Source organism: Centrocercus urophasianus, unplaced genomic scaffold (genome assembly GCF_019232065.1).
Source record: "Centrocercus urophasianus isolate 14NV4802_14NV808 unplaced genomic scaffold, USGS_Curo_1.0 seq_2, whole genome shotgun sequence".
NCBI classification, from domain to species: Eukaryota; Metazoa; Chordata; class Aves; order Galliformes; family Phasianidae; genus Centrocercus; species Centrocercus urophasianus.
In genome coordinates, this window is record NW_024884755.1 from 15,725,916 (window position 1) to 15,753,720 (window position 27,805).

General features: G+C 43.8%; 1 protein-coding gene across 6 annotated transcripts in view; it reads left to right on the forward strand.

Annotated features, from left to right (window-relative positions):
• LOC122161739 (BTG3 associated nuclear protein) overlaps positions 1 to 27,805 on the forward strand; it is a 131,827-nt gene that overhangs the window by 98,029 nt on the left and 5,993 nt on the right. For 3 of the 6 annotated variants that reach the window (XM_042821342.1, XM_042821343.1, XM_042821347.1), the window contains 2 exons: positions 24,133 to 24,276; positions 24,760 to 24,822. In XM_042821342.1, the coding sequence (XP_042677276.1) occupies positions 24,133 to 24,276; positions 24,760 to 24,822 (207 nt within the window). The remainder of the gene's footprint in view (positions 1 to 24,132; positions 24,277 to 24,759; positions 24,823 to 27,805) is intronic. The other 3 variants (XM_042821345.1, XM_042821344.1, XM_042821348.1) reach the window with 1 other exon arrangement.

Below are 27,805 nucleotides of genomic sequence, written 5' to 3' on the forward strand. Positions count from 1 at the left end.
CAGGAAAAAAGCACATTTCCCATGTTATTTTTAGAGTTGTTGGCACTCTGCTGACTTGGAAGACAGAACATCAACGGGGCAAATTGGGGTTCATTGTGTTCAATGATGATCGCTGGGGTGGATTTACATCCAGCAATGCCTGCAGCAATTGAATAAACATTGCCAGCAGTGTGATGTGGCTGCAGGAGGTGATCACAGTCTGTGTTAAACGTATGAACATCTCAACAGATTCGTTTTTCATGTTAGATTTTAGAAGCTAAATCCCCAAGTTGTGGATTGGTGTGCAGGAATGCCTTGGATAATTCTGCTCAGCTCATCCTCTGCAGAGATACTGTGTTCTCAGCTTCTTTCTACAAGAGTACTTCAAAAAGCTTATCTAAGTGAACTAAAGGTATACGTTTAGTGGATTATTTTAAACTGTAATAAGCCCGTGTGTGGGCAGCAATTTACAGAATTCAAGCAGATTTAATTCATGTATCTTGATTTCGCTTTTGAGTCTAATTAAATCGAATTGAGTGGAAATCACTTGAATTATGAATGAGATTGTCTGCTGAGGGATTTGATCTAGCTTGGCTTACTCTCTTAAAAATATTCTGTGCTCTAGATAGGCACTGCTAAGCGTTTGCATGTCTGGATAGCAGGACAGATAGATGGACTTGGGCACATCACCACATTTACCTTAATCCTAAGGGCTGCATTGTGATACTGCAGCTCCTGGGGGGCACCTTGGGTTTCCCTGCTTACCTCAGGTGCCCCAGCTCAAGTGTTTGATGCTCACATTCTCAGCAGACCCGTTCCTCTGTGCAAACAGCAGTCTGTCAGGACTGCTTGTCGTGCTGTCCTGCTTGTCGTGCTTTGGTTTCATGCTGTTCCATTTCAAGCAATTGGGAGTTTTGCTGTTGGTCTGACAGGACCTGGCTCAGACCTTCCTGTTTTCAGTGTCAGCTACAAAAATGCCATTATTTTAATTGCTTGGTGTTCTTCTGCTATGTGGACTTGGTAGTTGTTAGTAGCTGAATGCAGTGCTTGGTTACTGTGAGATAACCACACCTTGGGGGGGGGGGGGAGCATTTTATTAAGATATATCCTACAACGCTGCTTTTCTTTGAAGCTTCCGTACTGCACTTTGAGCAATGCAAATCTTAACTTAGATGCATTTTGAAACAGATTACCCTGTGTCATTTTCCATTGCAGCTGACAAAGTCCTGCGGTGCTGACATTCCTATCTGCATTTCTTACCAGCTCACTGTGTAAGCATTCCCCAGCGCTCAGAGCTTTCTCACAGAGTCCCCCATAGGTCTGCTCAAGATCTGGGGTCTAGCACTGTGTGTGCATTGCCCGTGGGTGTTGGGAGGAGACAGAAATTGGTTCAAATTGGCCAAATCTGACAACAAGACAATCTAAATGATTTTTAGTTTTTTTGGTTTGTTTTTTTTTAGAGAGAGAAATTAGGAGCATGTTGAACCGCTTTCCCTAACTGACCACGCTAGTGAAATATGTCTAAGTATGCACATACATCCACATGCTGTACAAAAAAAGCTGTGCCTTGGAAATGTTTTCACTGCGTGCAACGTAAGCATTTGTTAGTGATTTTTCCTAGGTTAGAGCTCTGCTGAGCTGTGCCGTGGGGTTGGGGGACAGGAGGTGGTTGTGCTGTCACAGAAAGAGCATCGCTGATTGGATTTGGCCCTTCTGTTTGCTATTTTTGCAAGTCACCTATAGAAAGAAAAATGAGACCAAAGAGGAAGAGATCAAGCAGAAGATAAAGCCCTTTTATTCTGCTGAGGTTTTTTTCCACGGGGTGCTGTAAAAAGGTACAGGAATGAGGTGTGGGGTGGAGCAAACGCTTTGTAAGACCTTGGCATATTTGTTCTCAGAGAGATGTTGGGAGGGCTCAAAATACGGGAAAGTGAAAGAAAAAGTTGAACAAAATAGCGATGAAAAGAATTTTGTGAGGGTCAGGTGTTTGAAGCAGAGCAGTAAGGAGGAAAAAGTTACGTTTTGGACCAGAAAATACAGTAAATGAAGCCAAAGATTTCACAAAGAAAATGGGTTTTATTTTTGATTTTTAAAGTGTGGAGTTAATTACTTTAAGGTAAAAGTGATGTGCCTTTTGGGAGCTTCCTAGGAATGACTTTTTGGAAGAATCCCTGTGCGTGTACTGATGTGCCCCAAAGCACTCAGCAAACATAACGAAGATGAAAGCAGCATCTATAAAAGCAGAAAAAAACTTTGGATATGTCTGTATGCACGTGTGTCAGCACTTGTTTTTCCACGTGTGCAGATTTTGCTGGTTTGTTGCTTCATTATGGTTGCAAATTAAATTCTGTCCAAATGATCCTAATGAGCGGACTGCAGTCGCCTTCAGCTGAACGCGGCGCTGCCTTTCTGCAGGGAATGCACTGCTCACAAACTTCTCCTCTTACCAAGAGCATAACCAATAATTGAAATACAGTTTAAGGGACGTGGTATTGTTGGTTTTAAAGCTGAACTCTTTTTGCACAGAGGGATGTGATTTAAAAGGCTCTGATGTGCGTTTCGGCTGCTGTTGCACCGCACTGCGTCAGTTCTGTGTTGTCTGAATCCACCAGCAGATTTTGGGGAGGATCTCAGGGGTCTGATTGCAGATGCGAGGTACCAACATTGAATCTTATGAATCGTAGAATGACCTGGGTTGCAAAGGAGCACAGTGCTCATCCAGTTCCAACCCCCTGCTGTGTGCAGGTCACCAACCAGCAGCCCAGGCTGCCCAGAGCCACATCCAGCCTGGCCTTGAATGCCTGCAGGGCTGGGGCATCCACAGCCTCCTTGGGCAACCTGTGCCAGTGCCTCACCACCTCTGAGTGAAAAACTTCCTCCTAATATCCAACCTAAACCTCCACCGTCTCCATTTAAACCCATTCCCTCTACGTAATTCTGAAAGTGCATTATAAATTGCTATGATTTTGAAAGTGCATTAATTAATGAATGCTATGATTTTGAAAGTGCATTAATTAATGAATGAGGCTGTTGTCTGTGAGTTGCACGCCGTCCCTTCCCTGTGCCGTTACTGGTTGGTATGCCTCTTGAATTACAATCCTAGTTGTGGCACATCTCCCAGCCTGTTCACACCTACTGTGCAGGAGTAGAGTTTTGACTGCTGATGTATGAATTAGTAATGTGGTTAATGGCAAATGTGAAAACCCAGGCAGGAACTGTGTGGATATTTCCAGCGACGATGAAGGATTCGGCTGCAGAGCAATGTCAGCTGAAGCACAGGATCCCACGACAATCCCAGCAGTGCACATAGCACAGGGCTCAGTCTAATTGGCTCGCTACTTCCAGGGGGGGCAGGGGGATTTATTTCCTATTTTAAACCTTTTTTTAAGCGCAGCTCTGGCAGTGGAGTCCCTGCCAGATGTGTGGAGCTGCTGGTAGCGGCCCTTGCCCTCATTTTATGTATTTGGAGCCTTTCTGTCAGACAGTTCTCCAAAAATACCCATAAGGAAGCAGTAACCACCTTTGTGCACACATGAGGGGATGGAAGCAATAATTTGCCCAAATCACCTAAGTGAATAGGGAGCAGAGATAAGAACTTAGGAATCCTGGATTTCTTGTTTGCATTTTTGAGCTTTTGCTCTGATTCATGCTAGATTTTCTCGTGCTTTTACTGGGGAAGAAGCCAAAGCTTGCTTTCTTTTGGAGGAAAACGGCTTGATTCCCTTCTGCTGTGCTTGAGATCACATCTCAGCACTCCTTTTTGCAGAGGAGCTTATGACTAATAACTGGAAATTCTTCCAGTTCTTCTGTGGGCAATTAACAAAATGTATATTGCTGTGCATTGAACCACATCGGGAAACTCTTCCGCAGTCCCCTGACCATGTCAGATGGGAACCAGAGCTGTAGAAGGCACTCAGTCCACGCATTCACTGAGAGCTCTCATAGCTCTGACACACAGTGCAGTTCTGTATATTCAAATCCATGACACTTAGCAAACAGAGGAGCCTGACGTATTTGTGGTGGTTGTTTCCCAAAATCGTCGCGATGCATTTCGTTTCCCTGTTATGTTTCATAGGAACTGGTTCTCTTTTGCTGTGTTGCAAATGCAGTCGTTTCAGGAGGCAAAATGAAGTCACTCGTTTGTTTTAAATTATATACACGCATATGTTAAATGTATTAGTGCTGGGAAAGCAGTTGTCTGAAATGCAAAGGCTAGTTTATGATGATTGGGATCTCTTAAGCGAGTCTAAGGGGAATAAAGGCATTGGAAATCACTAGGCTCTTCTTCAACATTTGTGCTTGTGTGTCTTCAGTATTCTTGCTGTAAGAATTTTACTTGCAGCCACTGTTGGGTATTTGTGCATTCCATATTGCTATGGGTAATACAGCAGTCTTTCAAGAATGACACCTGTTTTGTTAAAAAAGAAAAAAAATAGATGTTTTTTTCAGTAGTTATGTTGTCACTGGAACTGCCTTAAATTCATCCATCCCGTGGTTCATTTTCAGTACTGCTGTACTGACAGGCCATCGTGTCTTCAGTGCACTACAAGAATAAGAAACGAGGCTTGGTGGCGCTATACTGATGAGCTTTAATTTTGCCATAATAAGGTTCAGTTGGCACTCCATCATTTCTGTGAGATTGCTTTACTGTTTGAATCATCTGCATGTCGTTGTGCATCATGTATTATGTGTGTTAACGATTGAGTTTCTTTGATGTGCAAATCCATAAGCAAAAAGATTCCAGCTAAGGTAGCCCAGTACAGTAGATTCGGTCCTCCTTGCTTATGGCAACTGAAGCCCAAAGAGCATAGAACTGCTTCGTGGATTCTTTGCATCCCTTGCAAAAAACATTGAATGAACACTGCCAGAAATAGCCTGAAGTCAGCAATTTGTGTCTTCTAAGGAGTTTGCTTTGATTTTCATAAGGAGAAACGAGGATTTCTATTAGTTAGGTAGCAGAATGCTCTGTTCATCTAGCAGTGGCCCACAGCTGCGTGTAAAAGCAGTGAGGGAACTCGGAGCCTTTGGTTTTTGGCTAAAAGAAATGCTCGCTTTCAGAATGTTTTTATTAAAAAATACCATGACAACTTTGGAATATCTGCTTCATCCTTGCTTCTCCCTCCCCCCCCCCCCCCCCCGCTTTTTCGAGTCGTTAATTTACAAGCTAATGAAAAAGGTTCTGATCACAATAAAACAACACGGAGCCGTAAATCACAAAGCCTGTGAAAAATACTTGGCAGTGTTTCCTTAGGTACTGGTAAGGTCATATTGTATCCTGCTCTGGAAATGATGCGTTGGGACCAGAGACCCAGGTGGAGCTGAAGGTTCAGATGTGCAGGGCTTCATGTGCCCAGGTTGGATCAGCTCAGAGCAGGGCTGTGTGGGACAGGAGCTGCTGCCTGGCACGGAGCAGTGCTGTGCATTGCAAGGCACAGCTCAGCAAAGCGTTACGTTTCCTGCTAATGTAAGGAAGGGAAACATTTTTCTTCAGTTGCAAAGAGAAATATTGGCAAAACTGGATACTGTAGCTTGGAATGTCCTGTGAAACAGCGTACGTGATTTACATTCTGAAGGTTTTCCCCTTGTGTTGAGGGGAAAGTGGCTTGTTTTCTCTTCGCTTTTGCTTCTAAGTGATGATGGGAATTGAGCTCAGCACTCGGTCCTTCAGGATATTTGGCCAAGGCTTTTACACTGAGCTGTCATCTAATCTGCTTGGTGTTTTGTCACTGTTGTTACTGCAAAATTCTTTACTTTGGTAATAATGCTCTGCATATTTCAGAAGAAAGGACGACAGCCTTTAGGTAGCTATTTACATTGAAAATGCAGTGCGTTTTGCATAGCAAAACTCAGGTGGTTTCATTATATAATAAATCTTTCATAGCCTTTGAACGTTCCTTCAGCTCAGCCTGTCCCATAGGAGTCCCATCGCGTTCCCAAAAACACACAGCCTGCCGTGAGCCAGTTTCCACAGCCCTGGCTTCTCTGCTGGGAACATTCTGTATCTGGGCAGTTCCTATTTACCTGGGATACCAGCAACTTCAGTTCCTTGGCAGTTAGCTGCTCCTCAGCCAGATAGTTCAAAATCCTGAAGCATTTCAAAGGAATTTTTGGTAATTGTGCTGCCCTGCGAATCAAGTCAGTAACAACACAGGCATTACATAAGTATTCTTCATTTAAAGTTCTGGGCTTTTCATAAAAACAGAGAAAAAATGCTGCTAAAGAAATGGAAAGCAGCACTTTTAAAATCAGGAGAACTTGTCTAATTGCCCCAGTGTTGTTGATCTGAGGCATTTTAGCAGTGTTTGTCATAGATGACCAATAGAAAGTGTTTCCTATTAAAGAGATTTGGGGACCATTCACTTCTTGAGTAAGTAAAAACTCGGAAAAGGCTTGGAGATTAGCAGCTTGTTACTCATTTATTTTTGTACATTCGTTATCTAAGATTTTTATCTAACTGCATTTTGAAGCAAAACCATCCTCCCTTTTTTTTTTTTTTCATTTTCCTTTTAAATGCACTCCATCATCGTGATATTAAAACTGATTTGGCTTTCCAAGTTTCCTGGCATGTTTTGTAGATCAGTTTTCCGAAGGTTTTATTGCACTCTTAAAGGCAGTTCATGCTTTTCTTTCTCTCTGTCTTCTCTGTCCTGATCTGTGTGGCAGACGTGCAAGTGGAACTAAAAAAAAAATGTTTTATTATAGAATCATAGAATGGCCTGGGTTGCAAAGGAGCACAATGCTCATCCAGTTCCAACCCCCTGCTATGTGCAGGTCACCAACCAGCAGCCCAGGCTGCCCAGAGCCACATCCAGCCTGGCCTTGAATGCCTGCAGGGATGGGGCATCCACAGCCTCTGTTTTAGCAGCTAAACATGCAACCTGCTGCTGCCTACAGACCTGCACTGCGAAGGCTAAACGCTCTGAAAAGCCAAGGATGCAGCTGAATTCAAGCAAGCTGAATCTAACCCGACTGCAGTGCAATGCGTGAGTCGTGCATGGGGTGGTGGTTTGGTGCTTGGCTAAAGGCAGACTGCTTGAGAGGGGCTCCGATGGGTGCAGGCCTCACATGCACGGGGCTGGGCAGCCCTGCTGTGCTGCAGCCCTGCTGTCTTCCTGCCTGGCCCTGCTTGCTTGATAGCCAAAATCTGCGGTACTTCCGTGCGAAGCGGCTGCACCCGGGGAAGGATGGAGGCCAGAAGCATTTTGGGCATGGGATCAGCGTGAGAAATTGTTGGTGTGTGAAGCTCAGGGCTGTCTCTTTGCTCGCATGTAATTTAACATGATTTGTATCCGTAATATCACACAGGCTGAATCCTCTCTCACCCTTTGCTTTGTTGGGTCGGGCTCATTATTTTCCTTGGACGGAAACCTTCCCCAGTTCTCCACCAGCGGACAAACATATTTAGAAATAAGACCAAACAGTTTTTGTCCTTTCCTTTCAATCCGAAATCTAATTTCCAGCCCCAGTAAAAACAATAAAACCGATGTTTGCTTTTCCTGTCCTCTTTTTCTTTTCACTTTCCCTCTTGTGATGCGTGTAATATATTTTGAATTTTATTTGTGTATCTAAAATATTCTTTTGGAAGCTTTTGAAAGCTAGCATTGCTTTAAGTGCACAAGCAGCTCCTGGTCAAGTGGTTTGAGCTGAGTGTGTGAACAGAGACTTCTGTTGTTTATAGCAAGTACATCAATTGCCGACGTGCTTCGTAACTTACATTGCAAACAGATTTTAACTGTTTCAAATTGTTTCTCAATGCAGAACTTTCCTCCTCTCAAAGCTTTTAAGGAGTCTGGCACACAACAAATTAATTGCAGATCTCTCTATTGCTGATTTATCTTGGAATCTAATATTTCACCCATGTGTTGACAGGATTTTTCAGCTCTTTATCAAGATATAGGTCTTATCGACTGTGCCCCGTGTTTATCTGAACATACAGTCGTGCATTCTTACCCTGTTTCCCATAACTCAAGTAACAGTAGTGCTCAGCAGTTGGTTGTTTTATTATTTTTTTTATTGACTGTCATCAATATCCCACCATAATTTAGCAGTCTGTTGAGAATCAGATTTTGTTGCTTTGAGCCGTTTCGTTTTTCTCGTCATCTCTTTAATGGAATTTCTGTCTCTCCTCGCATCCTTACTTCAGATCCTTTACAGAGATAGGCAAACCGTGTGTGAGCACTGAGATACCACATCTCTGCATATGAATGCACGTTTCAAGTTCCTCCTTGTGTCACTTTTTCACAGCTGTGTCCTGGCTGAGTCATTTTCAGGTGCACCTTCATTGCCCTCGCTGCAGAGCCGTTTGGTTGTTAGCACTGTCCGTGTGCTTATTACCTCCTTGTTAGCAACGAGAGTTTTCAGACCCTTCTTACAGTGTTAACTGAAAGTTTCGTGATTGCATCTTTGCCTTGGTGAAGCTCGGCACCTCTCTGAGGAAGCAACCGTTACCAGCAGTAGCTTCAATAGGCATTCCAGGGTATAGTTTTGTTCCTGGCTGAAAAGTAAAAGGGAACGTGCAGCCTGAGCTGTGCATTTGTACACAACAGCATCACACACTGCCCATGAAAAGCGACAGTGCTTCTCTGTTCCTGGAGGTAGCTGCTGTGTTTTGCTCTCTTGTTCTTAGACACCCCGAAAAGTCCAAAGGGAACTGTATAACAGAACTCCTTTCCTGTGCCCTGATGCATTAGGAATTTGTTTCTGAATGTCAGCCTCTGCAGCTATGCTTTCTGTAATGAGATCTGTAATGGTTTAAAGACATGCATCGATCTGTATGGAGCTTGCTCGTGCTCTCAAAGGAGCTCTTTGTACGTGAAACACGTAATAGGTCTGAGGCTGATCTGTGTGGCTCTCCGAAAAGACCACAGTAAATGTCACCAGTGATTTAGTTCACAAAGACAGCACATTTTTACAGTGGTAGAAATGACCACTGTAGCAAATCTTGACTTTAGTAAAGAAATATCAAAGGTTGTCCAACGTTCAGACTGGTGCTTCCTTTGTGAGCATTGCCTGTGGGAAGCTTATTTTTCTTTGAGTTGCCTCTTGTCGTTTTGGAACACGTTAATGCAATATTCAGCAAAAAGTCTGGTGCGGACCCATGACCAGCAATGGAGCAGCTCATCAGGCAGAACAGTGCTGATGTTTGCCACAGCTGTTCAGGAGACACGGGATTTCAGAGGGGAAAAACAGTTGAAAAATCTGCAAATGAGCTGCATCTTGAAGGGACGCAGCAAAAGAGCGTGTCTGTTTTGGAGTGCTGGACACTGCAGCTGAATTTGTCGTCCTGTTCAGGACCTGGCAGGGTAGAGAAGCAAAATGTTAAGTTGCTGAGCCCTAATAATAAAAATCTGGGGACTGTAGGCAGAAATTCATCCTTGGATGAATTCTCTTCTCTGCATTACCAGGGAGAGGAGCTTGAGCACTTCAGGCTGGGCAAGATTTCGTACTTATCTTCTCATTATTTCCAGCTGTGCCTGCACACTTGGGCAATTAACTTAAACCCTTGGCCAGTTGTGTTTGGGAAGTGTCACTGCTACAAAAACAGCCAGGAATTTTCATTTATATGGATTTCGAAGATTAAATTCTTCCCAAAGCATAAACCCTCAAACCTGTTGGAAAAGTTTCCCTGCTCATCACGCTCCTATCTGCCAGCATCTCAACTTTAATATCTGGTTATTAACTATCATTTCACTTCTATAACGCTGCCTACTCAAAATCTGTGATGTACAGTGGTTTATAAATTATCATAAATGCTAAGATGGATAATTAGTAAGGATTTAAAAAAATCTAATTGTGGTTGAATGGAGAAAACATTTTTAACGTAATCTTTTTCAGTGCCATTTTGTTGCTTATCTCCCGTGTGGATAATTTACTACATAATTGGCTTCTTTGTGCTTTGTGTGATCTAATTTCTAAATCAGACACGTGGGAAAATGCAATAGGCACACACCAGCAGGTAAATAAATATGTCAAGTATCAGAGGGAATAGTTTGCAAGCTGTAAATTTTCTGCAGCCCTGGGGGTTCTGTTTTACTCCTCTATTTTTTCCCTTGCTTTTATTCTCTTGTTATGGCAAATACTGAAGTGGCATTTGCTGCCTCCTTCTCCTTGAACCCCATTTCCTCCCTTCCCCCTAAAGGCATGGATTTAATGGAGGTCACGGGATGGCTTTGTAGTATTCAATGTGCAGTCTTTGCACCTTGACCGTTGTGACACCAGCAAGGTACAGAGGGTTTTGAAGAGGGAAATATTGGTACCTAGGAGGAGATCAGCTCCTAAGAACACCGTAAAAGGGGAAGTATTTCCTGAATTCCCCAATTAATGGTGAGTTTGGGGTTGGAGTCCCAGCTGGAGCAATGCAGTGCAGGTAGGCTGACGTGTTGGTGTTCAGGTCTGCTGTCCTGATGTCATGTTTTGTTTGCCTGATAGACTGATTTTTTTTTCCTCAGGAAAACAAACAGACCAAAAAAAAAAAAAAAAAAGTAATATGTTCTGTAGAAGATATTAAAAAAATATAATGCATTTTTAGAGTACATGCTGTATGGAATCCTTGTACTTAAAGCAACTTGGCATTTTGTGCTCCCAGGACAGTCTCAGGAGCCACGTGAAGGCTGCAAATCTGGTTTGTAAATACAGTAATTTGTATCGAGAGCAGATTTGATCAAGTCCAAATGTTTCTTTCTAAAAGGCTGAATTCTCTTTAAGCCTTTATTCTCCTCCATAAGAACAGCCAGCCGTGCAGCATCAGGCTCTGACGGTAGGATGCAAAGTTACTGTGCAAACAAAAATCTGATAACCTGAGTCAAATAATTCTTGCATTAATGGGCTGGAGGAGGGAATAACTGTTACAGACCCTCTTTCAACTCCTTCAGTACTATTTTGCCAGTTGCTTTTAAAAGAAGCTCGCTGTGTTCCTTGCTTTGCTCTCACCTATTAGCAGCCTTCGGGAGAACATTATCGGGTTGTCGCTTTTATTGCTGCCCCGGCTTTTGAGTTATGTTTTGGCCATCGGAGTTGCCAAAAGAAGATGCTTTTCTGTATAAGTGTTCTGTAGGATCAGTGCTCTGTGTGCAGCACTTTTCTCCATGCACTGTGGTATGCTTAGTTTCCTAAGAGTAAAAATGTTGTTAGCAGACATCGTGCTTCCCACGGGCTGTAGAAAGAGGAGAGTTTCAAGCTGGTCAGGGAAAAGATTGTCAACAGCCCGGGGAACATTCCTGCAACACACCAGTGCTACACTCTTTGGTAATTCCTTTCTGATGTTATGAGAAAACCACATTTTAAATGTCTGCGCTTTAAAAAGTTGCCTTTTCGTTGTAAAAAAAAAAAAAGCAAAGTAATTTTAACCTTTTACGAGCATGATTTGGTGCTGCTTGGGTGAGCTTTGGTTCCAGGCTCCAGTTGTGTGGCCACACATGCATAGTGCCTGGTTGGGGTGTGATTCTCCCTTTCCTCTCCCCCTCCTCCATCGATAGAAGCTTTTCAGTATGTGGGTAGAATGTTAGTCAAGTTGAACTTAATGCGTGTATTACTTGTATTACTGAACAAAAAAATGTGCTTCTAGCATTGATTTTAGGTTATATGCTAGTTTTACATTATCCCAGCTGGGTATTAAACTGAGTTACAGAACTGGCAGTGTGCTGGGGAAAGCCAGATGTGTGCTCTAAGAAAACAATAGTTATGGGTTCAGAGCTTTCATTGAAGTCTGCTTCAAATTCACGCTCCGTATCCCTTTCCCTTTTCTCGCCGAAAATGAGAAATAAAAAAAGAAAATAAGATTGAGAGCTGTTCCAAAGCGTGTCGTAAAAAAATGCAGACGATAATGATGGGAAAGTTTAATGTGTATGCAAATGCTCCCTGCGTATCCCTTCAGAGAGGAGAGGCCTTTGGCTGGCTCGCAGGCTCAGCCGGTAGCGAAGGGCATCGCCGTGTGCGAGAACCTGAGCTCAGTTCACCTGCCAGGCCGTGAAAGGTGGGAGCCCCACCGAGGTGAAAGTGGGAGCCCTGCAGTGGGGACTGGGAGCCTCAGCACCCACGGGCGATCCCTGCCATCACAGCCCATAGGAAGCGGCTGCCGCGGGTTGTGGAGAAGTGGGAGATGAACGCGAGCGGTGATGGAAGAAATGACGGAGCACAGATAAGAGCACTGAACTTCAGTGCAGACCCGAGGCTGTTCTTCAGGGGTGAAATTGCCCTGACAACAGACATATGGCCGGAGTTCAATCCACGAGGGAGAACAGGCGCTCGACTACTGTGCCAATTGTTTTCCACCCCAAAACGGAGAGATTTTAATGATTTATAGCAGAACAGTGCGTACATGTTACCTAATGTGCTTAGAATGACTTGATAGAGGTTTTCTAAGCCGTGCAGGAAGGAAAGTGGATAAACAGTCACTTCTTCGTTCAAAATTGAAACAGATGAGCTGTGGTTATCAGCTTTTTGCTCTGAAAATGCTTTCCTGTGCATCACTGGACATCATGCTGGAGGTTAACGCATGCAAGTCAAGGCTGCAATTTAGAAATCACTACTAGGAAAGGGATGTTATTTGTGCTCTCAACCTGCAATTCCCATTTTTAGCACTTCGTGCAACTCCTGAAGGTCAGCTTATTGACCCCAACACGAGAGAAATAAACTGAGGAAATCAGTGACCATGAATTAATTGCAAAATTGGGCAAGTATCATCTGCGTGGCCATGATACATAATGCACCAAACTGGTGCCCCGTTAAGATCCATTTTCATTTTATGGCTCTACATTAAACAAAGCCTATTTTCATCACTGCAAACGCTGGTGTGAAGGAAGCACCAGTTGCAAAACACTTCTCCAGGGCTGTGCTGAGCTCTGACTGCGTGGTGCTCTGAGTGAAGGGGAAGCACAGGCAGAGCACCGTTGCTGAGCAGAGCACCGATGGAGCAGCTGAGCAGAAAAGATGAGGTTTCACAGCAGCATTTATAACTGATTTCTTATCTGTGAGCTTTGATGGAAATCAGAGGAGGGAGATTTGTGTTTGTCTGACAGATTGAATTTGTCCAAGAGATGACAGTTTCAAATATGACCGTGCATAGAAGCGAGAGCACCTACTTTAATAAAAGAAATCAATCATTTTTCTTTCCTAATGGCTTTGGAGCGCTATTGTCTGAGAATCTTTTTGATGTGAAACATAGGTGGTTTGTTTTTTTTTTTTTTTAATAAGTGAAACATGATACAGAGCTTAAAGCATACATTCCATCTGCTTTTGGTTTTGGTCATTGCCAGAGCAAACTGAGCTGCTTGCAGTCACACTGTCCTTTTCCATGCTAGAATTTAAGCAGTGTAGGTGAAGTTCCTGTTAGTTTGGATTCTCTTTACTTAGATAAAGCTAAGATTAGAGCTGTGGGGTACGTTGAGATATTTTGAAATACTTTGTATTTCAATTCATTCATTCTTGTTATCCTTTTCTGTTTAAAACATCTGGAACCATGGCTTGCATGGAAGTGATGTGTGCACAGCAACAGACGTTTCCATGAAATACCTCTGGGGCTATGGAATGGAGACTGAGCTCTTCTGCTGTGTGCCCCATAGAAGCTGCCCTCCTCCTATCATCCATCAGATTCCCTCAGCACTCATCCTGATGTAATTGGGATTCAAAACAGAAGTTGATGCCCACTTAATAAGATGCTTGCTACTTACTAACGCGCTCAGTACCTACTGAGGAAGTAGTTGCAATGTTATGAACTGTTGGTCTGTGTCTTTCTCGTGGTACAAGTGTCTCTAACCTGCAGTTCTGGATTTTAAACTACCTGTGCACATCCTGATGGAATTTCTCGGTTGTTTGTGTTCAAGCCAGGGGGTGGAAAAGTAAAACCTGAGCCAACTGACAGTTCTGTACCCCTCTCCATCTATGCCAATCAGAGAGCATCTGCCTTAGGTTTCCTGGGTTCCTTGGGCTTGCTGGCAGGAAAAAAACGGAATGTTTGAACCTGCTGTTAACTTCTGTCAGATTTACACTTTGTCACATCCTTCCTGCCTTTTCTTTTTTTTTTCTTGTATTATGACTGTAGTGTAATTTTCTGTCTCAGTTTTCATGAGAAACTTTTAATATGGTTCAGGCAATTCTCAGGAGCGCTGCTTTCTTCCTTAAGTGTTCTGTAATGGACAGGTATGTGCTTGCAGCTTTCTTCAGCTCCTGTGATCTATAGCTCAGGCACAGCTACAGGCACCTCTTTCTGCAGTTCTGCTTCCCCTTTGGAGCCATTATGCACTTCTGACTGTTACAGATGGAACTGATCACACCACTCCATAATTAAAGTACGAGAGGTAGTGTATTCAACTTCTTCTCCTTAGGAACCATAGAATGGCGTGGGTTGCAAAGGAGCACAGTGCTGATCCAGTTCCAACCCCCTGCTGTGTGCAGGTCACCAACCAGCAGCCCAGGCTGCCCAGAGCCACATCCAGCCTGGCCTTGAATGCCTGCAGGGATGGGGCATCCACAGCCTCCTTGGGCAACCTGTGCCAGTGCCTCACCACCCTGCATTGCAGTGCTCCAGATTTGTAGTTCCCCTACCCATTTAGGCTCATGCCATTGTAACACGTGCTTTCCCCCATCCATATTTCTCCCTTTTAATAGCAGCATGCGGCGTACGGTGGGAGCAGTGTTTTGTTGCCCGAGCAACAAGCACCAAACTTTCACATCTTATATTGCTCATTTCAAAAACAACCAACAATTCACTGCCAGCTGTGATGCAAACACTTGCAGCTCCCCTCCATGCCTCTTCTATTTGGAATCAAACTGAAATCACTGCTCTGAATAGAAGCCCATACTTTGTTTTAGGAGTTTCAGAGCGAGATAACAGATGTGTGTGATTCTGGTGGATCCTCAGTGATCTGGGCTGGCTGCTTTAAGTGGTGTATTTACTGCTAGTCTCATCACAGGGGACAGATCCTCTCATCAGCACCAGCAGCCTGATTGTAGTTTGAAGTTATTTGCGAAAGGATTGAATGCTCTTTGTGCTGGAAGTGGCTGAAGACTTCAGCAGAATTCTGCAGTGTGTGTTTGTCGTAAAGCTAAGTGCTCCAGCATTTCTCTTGACCTTTTGTTGAAGCGTAACTCATGCTGGCAGGATCCGCAGACTGGAGGATGAGACCAGCGGGGTGACATTTAAAACCATATTTACATTTTTAGACTTGTCACACAAAAACGTAAAGGAAGACAGCCCTGGAAGACGAAGCTCTCCTCTCCCTCTTGGCTGTTATGTCACAACAAAAACTTTCCCACCAGCCAGATGCTGGTGAGTCACCGTTTATTTTTCACTGGGATAACCTCTATCAGTGCTGGTCAGTGGGAGTGAGTCTGGGTCGCTCAGGGCTGACTCCTCTGCAGCTCATACGCTCGGCAGCTCCAGCTTCAAACCATTTCTTTGACACCGTAGTATTTGTCTCTGCACTCTCCAAACTGTTTCTTAATAGCACTCAGTTCTGTGTTGACCAAATCCCAAAAACAACATTTTAATGGGGGGGGGAAAAAAAAACAACCAACCAACAAAAACTGTCTAAGCCAAAAGCTTCATTACTGTCTCTCGAAATAGTGAATTATGGTAGAGAGGTTTAATGGTCTGCTCTTAAAAATCCTTTCTTTTGGAAGCAGTTCCATCCATTTCACTGTACCTACTGCTAACAGTAAGTGCTGCATCACAAAGTGTTGCAGCTGTGAGGATTTGAATCATCTTTCACGTTCTTAGATTGAATTAACTCAGAAGATTTTGCAAGCTGTAGCGATGCAGGAGGCTGAAATGCTTGGTGATATATTGCTGCTTTTTCTTCTTGTTTTTTTCTTTCTGAAAGATGATTGAGATATGTGGAATGATTTTGGTGGGCTGATTATATCTGCTTGTGTGCATGTGTGTAGCTTGAATAAGGTAACACGTTTCTTAACCTAAGCAGAGATGCAGAAAAGAGATGGAGGAACTGCAGCCTGAGCCTCACCTCTAGGGGAGAAGGAGAGCAAGAAATACTCAAACTCCTTAACTCAGGTACCTGTGCACAAAACTATCTTTTGTGTAACAGCTCAGTGAGGCCACGGGTTGTGATTTGGGAAGTGATTTTGGAAGGTCTGAGGAGAGCTGCTGGTTAACCACAGAGTCGTGTGGGGAAACTTCCCTCTGCGGGCCATTTCCTGAGAGCATCTTTGTACAATAGATGAGTCAGATGCATGGTGCAGATTTCCTTACAAGCCCCTTAATTCGATACGGTCGATTTAGATGAGGTAATTTTTCTTTCCATATCCAAGTAATTTTTACTGAAATTACATCTGCAGCAGAACTGCCAACTAATTATAATCAAGGTTTGCACACATGCCAGTTTTGAAGTACATTTTCAGTGAGGGCCTGTGTTGTGTTTTGGTTTATTGAGCATAATTTTATGGGACTTGAGTTCAGTTCTGTGTGCATTGGACCCTTCTTGGCATCAGTAGGATGTGACTCCAAAGCATTTTGGGACAATACCTGTTTCTTTGCTTTGTTACCTATTTTCTGATGCTGGCAGGGACCTTACTGTCCATCTACCTGTGACGTGGATCATTCTCTGGATTAAAAAAAGCAAACAAAAAAGGCTGATGTAGGTTTGAACCGCTTACGTATGATGAGCTTGTGTGAAGTCTTAGATCATGTGATAGAAAGACCATTAATTTGGTCCTTTATTTCACATCAATTAAGCCTGCATCCCTTTCAGCCAGTGCAACAGTGCAAAGATAAAGTCTTAATTACACTGATTAGGTTTTTCATTTGCCACCAGCCACTCCTCAGAGGGGCTAGGAGAGCTGAGCGGACAAGCACAGCGCAGTGCTGACTCAGCAGAAGCATGAGATGCTTAAACTGAATGTCTGCACCTCCACCCTTAGTTCAGGCAGATTGGTGGATGCCCCATCCCTGCAGGCATTCATGGCCAGGCTGGATGTGGCTCTGGGCAGCCTGGTCTGCTGGTTGGTGACCCTGCATATAGCAGGGGGTTGGAGCTGGGTGAGCACTGTGCTCCTTTTCGACCCAGATCATTCTGTGGTTCTATGAACGTGGGTGCAGGTTGTGATCTCCTTGCCTTTTTCACAGACGTTGTGCATTTATAAATACTATATATGCTATATATATTATATTCAGGTATAATGGGTCAGACTACTTTGGTTAAATTGTGCTTTGGAAAGGGCTGGGGGGGGGGGAGTGTGCTGGTGTGAGAGGTGTCTGTTTTAAAAGAGAAACAAGAGAACATGAACTGACTCCATTTATTGGGCTCCCTTATGTTTCTCCAGCTTATTTACCAAATCAGATGTGAACGCTTTCTAGAGACCCCAGACTATTTATTTACAAGTTATTAGAGGGAAAAAAAAAACACGTACAGGGGAATGCTAATAAAGATCATGAACTTCTGCCATGTTTTCCCTTCCAAATGTCGATCCAGCTCTGTGCATCTCAATCCAGCTCTGTGCCTCTCACTCCAGCTCTGTGCATCTCACTCTGCTGTGCTCGGGGCCCATTGCAGTGTTACTCCGACGGCTGCATCTCTCCATAAAGCTGTTGTGCTGAAGCATACTGGTGTCTTTATGGCATGCCATAGATTTTCAGAGGCTGAGGTTTGTCCCTTGGGCTTGCAGAGCCCCACTTTCCTTGGGGCTCTCTGACCGCAGCTTTCGGGGAGCAAGGTGCTGGGAAGGGGCTCCCGCTCTTTGGAAGCTGCAGATGGTTTAAATCTGCTAAGCCACAGCTTGCTGCCCCTTATCTAGCTCGATCCAACCACATTAACCAGAAAGATGGACATTTCTGTAAAGTTTGTTCAGCTAACCACAATTGCTGCAGTTTGTGTTCGGGATTTGTCCCGGCGCATTAAGGGAATCTTAAAGTAGACATTATGGAATAAAACCGTGCTGCTTGATACGCTCCAAGTAAAAGCAGATGAGATGCTTTATTATTTGTTATGCGAGGAAATAGTGCCACTGATAAAAACGTACTCTGGAATTACTCTCCTCATTTTTCCACACTTGGTAGACCCGAAATCAGTTTCGGTTTTCATGGGCTTTAGTTTGGGGAATGTAAAGGAGGTGCTCTCAGTTATATGGCTCTGTAGGGGTGTAAGTTAATGAAGTTTTGACAGATTTAAGGTCACATTTTGCACGGTTCGATGCAGCACGCTTAGAAATACACAGCGGGGCGAGTTCCTCTCTCCCGGAATGGTTCTGTCTTGGACTTTTATATGTGCTGAATTTATTTTCGTATTGGCACGTTTTATGCAGGAAATAAATAACAAATTTAGGTACAGGGGGTCAATGGAATCAGGAATGACCCAAAGTAAAGCTTTACAAACAAGGTCATTAACTTCAGGATGATACCCTTAATCTTTAAGGGCAGTGAATCCTTTTTATGTCGTTTCCACTTACATTCGGTTTAGCTCGCTTTTATTTTAAGCAAAATGCATTGGAATGAGAAATTGAATGTATTGCCTCAAGCAATCTTCTCACGTGTGATTTGCTGCAGAATCCTTATCAGACACAGAGCAGTGCTTGAGGCCAGGTGAGCGGAGCCATTCCGTTTGGGTGATGGGAAATGCAAATAGGAATCTCTGTTCTCTCACTTGTAGTCACTTCATTACTGCTGGGTCTCCCACAGCCCGTGGCTGTTTCTTTCCATAGCCCAGTCCCTACCCTGTGTCTGGTGCTTTCCCAAGTGGAAAGCAGATGTCATAGCCTGATTTTTCCTTTGGCAACAGTTGTTTTTATATTTCGATGGAGCCCATCTGACCGCAGACAGATGAGGTGCATTTTTAATTCAATTTAATTCAATTTTCGGAGAAAAGTTTAGAATGCACTTTAGTAAATAATTAAAATGTTGCAGTACCTAATATGAATCAATATTACTTTATCAAAAATAGACTGTGTACTTTTCTATGGACTTGACTGCCTCTGCTTGTTGGCTTTGCATTTCCAAGACACCATTCAGATCACGGAAAGGAAGCTCCATAGCAAATGATTGTAGGTAGTGTTAAACTTATTGGAAATGGTTTAATTGATATATTGCAAAAATCCCATTGCAGCCTTCCTGTTTGTATTTTGTGGTGTTTTCCCACAAATCTCTTTGATTAATGCTGTTCGGTGTTTCAATGAAAGATATGAAAGAAAGTTGATAATGAATGCTATGTAAGGGCAGTGTAATGAAATACTCAGTAATGAAAGCAAAAGGTCATCTTTGCTTTCTGATGTGATTGACTCCACCCGCCTTTTAATTAAGCCAAATGCAAAGTAATGCATTGTGCTGAGAACAGTGTGCTGCCAAAGCTTTGGCAACCTGCTTGGCGCTGTGCTCGTCCTTTGGATGTATCAGTGATGACAGGAGGGCAACAAAGCCATTGCTGTCTGTACACTTTTGTGCCCAAACTGTCCTTTCACCTGTGTTTTAGCTGCAGCATCCCACAGAGCTTCCCATTTTCCTCTGCAAAACTCACTTCTCACGTGCGGCGTTTGCTCAGGTGCTGTGCATCAGTGTGACAGCATTTTCTGCTGTGTCCCATCCACGAACAACCAGCCTTTCAGTGGTTCAGTCTCATTATTTAAAGAAAAGTCGTCTTTTATTGCATTCTTGCAGCAGGAATGGGAAGAAACGGTGGAAAAAAAAAAGGCATTGAAATCCCAGTGTCTTGTTTTTGAGCTTTTTATAGGTAGGCAAACATATGGGCTTGCCTAGATTAATAAAAAAGCACACAACAACAGTAGCAAGAATGTGTTTCAGAAGGCTCAATCTGTCAAGGACCAGACTGAGGGGTTTGGTTTTTCACTAAGCAAACTTCAGTTATCCCGAAACAATTACCTTTATTGGAGGGTCGGGGGATAGAGAATGACTTTAAAAGGCTTTAAAAAGATGAACCATTTTCTGTGATAAGTAAAATCAGCAGAGGATGTGATGATAGGAACTGAACCATGGTTGGAAATTGTGTTTGAATAATCTTGGAAGAAACCAAAGGAAAATCTATTATATTTAAATCTTTTTTTTTTTTCTTTTTCATTATTATTATTATTTCCTGCCCTGGCAGATGAATGTTGAATGGAACTATTAGTTATGGGCAAAAATGGAAAGGAGGAGAGCAGAGAAGATTGCTGGTTTTCATTATTACTACTAATTTTATTATTACCACATTTTTCATGGCAAACTCACTGAAGACGGGACCAAAAATAGAAATCTGGGACCTCCCGACTCAAAGCCTTCATGTTTCCATCCATCAAGACTTTGAAAAGAGAAGGGTAGAAAAACAACAAGAGGGGGAAGGAAGCAAAAAGCACCCAAGGGGAGGAAGGCCAAGGTCAGGGTGAATGGGAGCACAGCTGGATGCTGCTGCAAGGCTCTGCGGGTCCCATCCAGCCCACGTGTTGCTGTGAGGAGGGGTGGGTGATGTCTATGGGCACAAAATGCTTCAAGAGAACAGGAGGGATGTGTCCAACCCTCAGGTTGTTTTATCAGACCCATTGGCTCTTGAGTCTCATTGGAAGCTCTAAGGAAAGCAAATGTTTGCTCAGAGAGGCTGCGGTTGTGTGCGCGGGCAATGCCAGGAGTTCACACATCATTATAAACAGCTGAGCAAAATACTTTTCCTTCTGGCATTTCTAGGATGGTTGAAAATCAAAACTAATAGAAACGCACTTAGTGTTCTTTCGGAAGGAGTCAGGGAACATTTTCTTCTTCTGAGAGCTGCTGGGTACGGTGAGGGATGGGGCTCTCTGGTGCTTTGTGGTTGAGGTGGGTTGTGCAGCAGGGTGCAGTGCTGTCATCATTGAGATGTGAAGGTTGGGAAGATCAGGCCAGGCCACCAACAGCTCTTGGAGAGCATCGGTAGCTTCAAAGCATCTGCAAAGAGGGGAATGTAAAGGTGACGTAAAGGCTCTGAGAGCTGAACATCTCATCACTGTCAAGACAACACCTTACGCTACCATCCAGCAGTAGCAGATAGCCAAACATGCCTTTTTTCCAAATATTCCCCTGAACTATTAAAAAAAAAATACACTTTTTAAGGTTTGCTTGTTAATTTAAGGGTGGACTTCTGTAGGGCTGTTCTTAGCCCTGATCTGAGCCCTCACCAACCCAAGTGAGCAGGAGCAAAAACTCAGAGTCGGGTCCTGCTGGGTTATGTGCTGAGTGAGTGGAAGCTGCCTCCAAGCTGCTTGTTTGTGGGTGTCCAGAGCACGAATTAATCCCTTCTGTTAGAAGGAAAGTTTATTATTTTTCAGTTTAACCATATTCTGTTACCTGTTTTGGAGCAGCGAGGCAGGATGTTAGAGGAGCCCAGCGGAGTTGGGAAAAGAGGTTCATTTTCAGGGCAGATTGTTAATTTTTGTGGTACAGTTCCTTTATTTTAAGGTCAAGGGCGGGTAAGAATCACAAAGTTGAAGTATTGGTCTGGGAGCCAAGTGAGCAGCCAAAGAAAAGCCATATCCTCACACCTGCACCTACTGCTGAGGTCTCTGTTCCCCCACTCCTCCACTGTGCCACATAAAGCTGTTGATCCCTTGATGTATGTAATTTTTGCACATTAGTTTCCTATAGAATTTGTGGCAAGCACGACAGAACTGTGAGATGGGGCAGATTGAAGTCGTAGGGCTGGGGCTTTTATCTGCGGTCTGCTGTATGAACTCTGTTCTTTTTCCCATTTGTTTGCCTGTCTGCATGACAGCCTGGGATTTGGAGAGAATTTCTTCATCTTGGACCTTCCTAGCCTGTGTGAAAGGAAATTGGGGTGCCTCCTTTTCTGTGGCACGTTGAATACTATGAAAGAAAGTATTTTAGAGCCCCCAGGACCATAAGCAAACTTCCCACTCCATTGGCATCATTGGTGTTTTCTGAACCATGTGTTGATCAGTGGTGCTGCTGGAGAGAGCTAGAAAGGGTGACTTAGAACTGCTCAGGTTGGAAAAGACCTTAAAGGTCATCAAATCCAACCAGTGGTGGATCACTGTGGTCCTTTTCAACCCAGGCCATTCTATGCTTCTGTGATGAGATTCCCTTTGCAAGGGGTGCAGTTGGGAGCGCATCCTAAGACAGCGAAGCTGCTGCTGTTAGCAGCTGTAGGCTTCTTTGTTGTCAAAGAGGGCAAGAAAGGGGCTGGTTTGGTTGCTTGCAGTCAGCCTGAGGTTTGTTTCAGAAGTTACTGAGACCAAATACATTTTAGAGCTGCAGACAATCAATAGGACGGACTGCCGTGTAGTTCTGATGAGGTGTATCATGTCGTTCCAAAGTAAATAGTGCAGGACAAGAGGCTTTTGCTTACTCCTGTAAAAACAGAACGCAGCATCCTTTTGCAGCTTGGTGCAGAAGGTATCTCAGAACATCCAAGATCCCCATAAAACCCTGCCAACACCCCAAAGGTCCTTCCTAGGGGTCACCTCTTGGCCTCCCACACTCCCCAAGGAGGGGCTGTGCTGCCCACTCCTTCACGGCCACCCACCCTCCCATCAGCTGAGAAATCATACTTGGGTAAGGGAGGCTTTTGTTCAGAATGTTATTTTTGCTCTCGGTTCTCTTTCCTTCGTTTGAAAGGCATCTTTTGAGCGTTGTGGTTCAAATACCAGAGGTGGTTAAAAACAAAACGGCACTCACAGCATATAGAAACCAAAATGGAACTTGTATTTTTTGGCTGCGTTTTCAAATGAGATCGGGGGACTTGCTGTTGTTCACGTATGTATATTTTATTCTGATTTGTGTTTCAAGTAGTAAATTACAATTGCTCTCATTGCAGGGATGCATTTAAGCAAGCAATTTTGGGTGAAGCATCTGCTCTTCTGTTGCTCTTTGGCTATCGGGGCACTCAGCCTCAAGCAGTCAGCATGCAGATGTGTAGAGTCAGTGGCTGCGAGCATTCATTAGCAGTAATTTGTAAATCTACACCTTCACGTGCAATGGGAAGATAAACATTGCTGTAACAAATTGTCGAAAGTTGAATGTGTTTGGCTGTGAGAATAAGTATCTTGGCTCTGTCTCTCTATTTATATAACAGTGAACACATTAGTTGGGAGATGGCTGTGTGCTATTGACATTACTGCAGTGCAGACTGCTCGGTCTGTCCCACTTACCCTTTGCAATAATCATTAGCAGAATTATGAATCCTTCATCAATTATCTTTTGCAGTGCTTAGGGAGGTGTCGTTTATCATGAGGGCGGCAACAGCCCACTCCTTAGGAAAGCCACTATCTCTCATTGGAAGCAGTTTGCCAAGAAAACATCTTTTGAAATGTTTCCCAGCCACAGGAGCACAATATTTCCATGCAAAGAGACAACAGCAAACAAGCAAAACAGAACAAGTCCTTTTTTTTTCCCCCAGCAAACCTGCCTTCAAACCTCTTATCTTCAACCTGAAGGTGCAAGAATGCTAGAAGTGAACTCAATGTCTGCCTTTTGTTTTCCCCCTCTCTCTTTCTGCCATCATAAAACCAAGCAAAAGAGGTTTCTGAAGCAGCTTCCCACCAGTTTATCCTATGAGGAACCTGAGCTGACGGCACTGCTGTGCTCATCTGCTGGCTGGCAGAATAAGCAGATCAGTTTTCATAGCTGCAATCTGTGAAACAGAACACTTCTCATACTTACAAACTGTGCAGCACAATCACTGCTTTGGTTTTTCCTTCCGTGTGGCTTCTTAAATCTACAAGCCTTGCTTTTGTTTGGGTTGCAAGTACAGCTCAGCAGAGCTGGGGGGAATTGGATGCACCCAGAGAATAGAGATGTGGTAAGTGGACTGGTGAATTAGTGTGCTAACTATTGTGCAAATGAATTGGAATTAGAATTGATCTATTTAGCATAGGCCACCAGGGTGATATAGTCCTTTGCTAGTGTTGATACAGGTAGGGGATGACTTATTTTGTGTTAGGGATCATAAGAGGGCCAAACGTTTCCAGGTATGGGGCTTGTTAGCCCTTCCAGGGAACAGCTGCAGGAATCCAGGTCTTGTAAGGCAAAATGCAGTGAGAACTTTGTGTGAGAATCTTCCGTGTGTGTACCACGTCCTCTTGGAGACCCGTATTGTTTAAACTGTTACTGAAGACAAGTTTTCTTAAATTTCTGTTTAATTTTGGCTTTGCCTCTGTTTTCAGGTCGTTGTTTCCTAATGCATTTCTGGCTGTGCCTGTTCACAAGCTGTTTCTCCTTTGCTCTGCTTGCAGGTGTTGCAGGGTGCTCAGCTGATAGCTGTTGCATCTGCTGAGCCTGCATCAGGAGGAGTTGATGGATCCCCACTGCAAGGCAGCGATATCCAAGTCCAGTATGTGCAGCTCACACCAGTGACAGACCACTCTGCAACCAGTCAAGTATGCCTGCGTTTATGTGTCAACATATATATATCTGCCATATATATTTATTTACCTTCTCAATGTACTTAACTCGTTTGAAACATCTGCCACATGAGCTATCTGAATGAGTTCACGGCCCTGTTTCCAAACCAAAAATACAAAATTTAGCAGAAGTGTCATCTTCTTCAGGTGTGGATGGGCACAAGCATTCATTTGAGAATATGATCCTATTTCCAAACTGCTTAGGAAAAAAAAATAGAGCCATCTATAATAAGAAACATAATTTTCTTAAAGGTAAAACTGGTGATTGACTATTCCTTCTTCGGCGTTGTTGCTCGGTGCCCCCAGAGAACAGTTATTTTGGTCACCATTGTTTTTCTGCATCCTTGAGGGCTGAGAGCCATATTTACAGGACGTGGAGAAAAAACTGGCTTGGAAACTATCCAAAAAGTGTTTTTCAGACTGAGGTTTCTCTTAAAAAGGTTATTCTCTTTCTGACAGAAGTTTTCCAGTTCTTTTGATCCGCAGCCTGGATTTCCCACGGGAGCTGCAATGTATGCAATTGTAAGTGAACGCTTGATGGTCTCAGTTAAGGAGGAGGAGGTGTGTTTTATGTCTTTTCTTGATCTGTTTGAGCAGTCACGTAGCTGAGGCTAGCACCAACTCAAAGCCACTCCTGCTGGCAGTTATGGAAGACAAAAAGGCAGTTGTCAGATTTTTCTGAAGGTGATTACACGTTGTTCCATGAACCCGACTGTAGTGGCTCCTTTTCTAGAGAATGCCTAGTGCTTGTCAGAGGTGTATTGCCTTACCAGCCAGAATATAATGCTATTCACAGCAGCCAATCTTAGAAGGGAATTTTGTCTGATAGATACGCAGTTTTGCAGAGAGTTCTGATCTGGCTGCAAACATTTGGATGTTGGGTCTCTTGAGCTGCGTAAGAAATGGAGGAAGTCATGTTCCTTCCCTAGGTTTGTCTCTGTGCTTTCAGGCCTCCTCAGTCATCGATTCGCAGTCACTTGTAATAGTGCTGGACAACGAGAGCCTTGCTGATGGGTCGTGCCTTATTTCTTGAAGCTGTACCAAGAGTACTGCTGGTCCCATGCAACTAACGGGCATATAGGCATCAGATAGTAAGAGGTGTTTCTCTCCTGCCGTGCTGCTGTCCTCACTCCATGCCTTGGAGATCTCAAATCCAGCACCCACGGGCTGGGTCTGCTCCTGGAGGCTGTGCTCCCCCCTTGGCTCCCACCTCCCATGGCAGGAGGCTGTGGTTATAAACATCAGCATCCATCTCCCACACGACTGGCAGCCACCAGAGGAGCTACTTTTCTTTTCAGGGACACTTTGCACCGTGTTAGATTTTAGTATTGTGGTTAACCGCAGATTTATACAGAGCTGAAGAGAAACAGAAAAGGAATGTGAAATAAGAAAAGTATGAAAGGAAAAACAGACTAAAAATAAGTTTGCCATAAATATTTCCTCGGTTTACACAAACTGAAAACCAAGGATCTGATAATGAATTGGAGAAACCAACTTGGAATTTGCGTTGCTTGGAGTTATGGGGATAGCTGTAGCTTTTTTGGCTAATGTTGTGGAACAGTCCTACAGGCTTAGAAAGGCCTTCATCAGAAGGGAGAGGTCATAGAGGTATCTCTCACCGAGACTGGAGCAACGATTGGATTCGTGGGCTGCTTTGCCAAGGTACTGAGATGTTCTCAACGACTTTGAATCTCAGGGAGCTGTTTGCAGCGAGTCCCTTCTCTGACTCCAGCTGAAGCACACAGAACTGCACACTTCCATTCAGTGCTCTCAGTGCAATGCGTGGTTTTGCATCTGCAAGTTGGCTGTGGGCAGAATTAAGAGTGGCAAGCATTCCAAAAGGCTCTTAGTTCCCTTATAGAACAGATATAAATACAAGCTATTAATGTGCTAACATTCTGCAGGCAATTTCAAACCTAAGTTGTGCTTCTTGTCCCCTTTGGGCAATCTTCTACGTTAGTCTGAATTTTGGAGAAATACTCAGCATTACCATTATGCCTATTATTTGGTGGCTATTTTAATTCCATTAAGATTTCATCTACCGGGAGAGAAAACTTGGATCACTTGAAGACTTTCCTGCTAGCAGATGTGGCAGTATGTTAGGATTATTCACTGCTCTGACACTCATCTATTGACAGTGATCTATTGACACCAATTTACTGAATGTGTAAATAAGTGCCGAATTACCTCTGGGTACAGATCTTGTAGTGGTGTGCAATTACTGGCCATAAATCAGAGAGATGGAGAGAAAATTTCACAGCCAAGTTGTCGCATAGAAGCAGTGCTTTATGATTTTGAACCTCCCGTATTTTCACTTGAATAAATAATCTGTGGCTGTATGGCAAAGCCTAAGGGAGAGGAACGCAGGTTGAATTTCCACCTCTGCCTCTTTGTGGTTCATCGAGCCTCAGAGCCGGGCTGAGAGCAGGGAAGACATTGTCATAAAAGAAGAATTCCACGGAAACACTTCTGTATCCAGGACGTTACATAAAGCATCGATTAGATGAATTTATGGAGGGAAAATCCATCCAGGGCAGATCTCCGGAATCTGTGGGAGTGTGCAGGAAAATACCACTAAGCACTTGCCCTTTTCTCAGAGTTTATCTGTGCTTGTGATATTGGCTGCTATCAGGGGAAGGATTATTGGGTGTGAGGGACTTTATCCAAGCCAGTACAGCTGTTCTGAAATGCTTCTCATTTTATAGCTTTAACATGCTCCGTGGTCTGGTTTTCTGTTCACTGGCTGACTTGGTCCAAAGGGTGATTTGCTGCAGGATTACCCTGCAGTACTGCAGTATTACCCCAGTAGTGACTGATGTGGGGCAACTCCATCTTTGATCAGACCTCCTTTAATTGCTTTTACGTTAACTTCCTTCATGGAGGACTGCTTAGGCTTGGAAAGTGGGGAGAACCTGAGGCCCTTAGGAAGAGTTTAGAGGCAAAAAACATTGGTAGCAGTCTTCTCATTTGGCACAGAGCAGAGAATGACTGCAGGGGGTTAGGCCAGCAGCCTGCTCGTGTCCTGAACCAGCAGAGAAAATTAGGAGCACAGAGCAAACAGATAATTATACTACAGTAGTTTTGTCACCCTGGGACTTGTTGGCCTTCCTGCAGTTGCCGTTGATGGATTTTTCTTCCGTAGCACCATTCAGCTCCAGCCCACATCCTCTTGGGCACGGACAGCTTTAGTTCTGGTTCTCCTTACGGCTGGTTCCTTTCTGGGAAGAGACCTTTAAATAGGTTTCTTTTCTTCCCTATTTGCTCTCTTTGTGCCACTCATGATGTTACAGACCCTTGTTACGGGTTTGTTCTTTCAGCCTTCTCTTTTCCATCCTGAAGGGCATTAGTCTTCTGCTTAGGTTTTGTATGGAAGCCATTCTGTTCTTCTGGCCATTTGTAGTGCCTTTGTAAGCACACATTTCAGCTCCACCGTGGAGTTGATATTCGTGCAGATATTGCACTGGTATAGAGAAGAACTCTGTATTAATGTGGTTTGCTCCTTTGG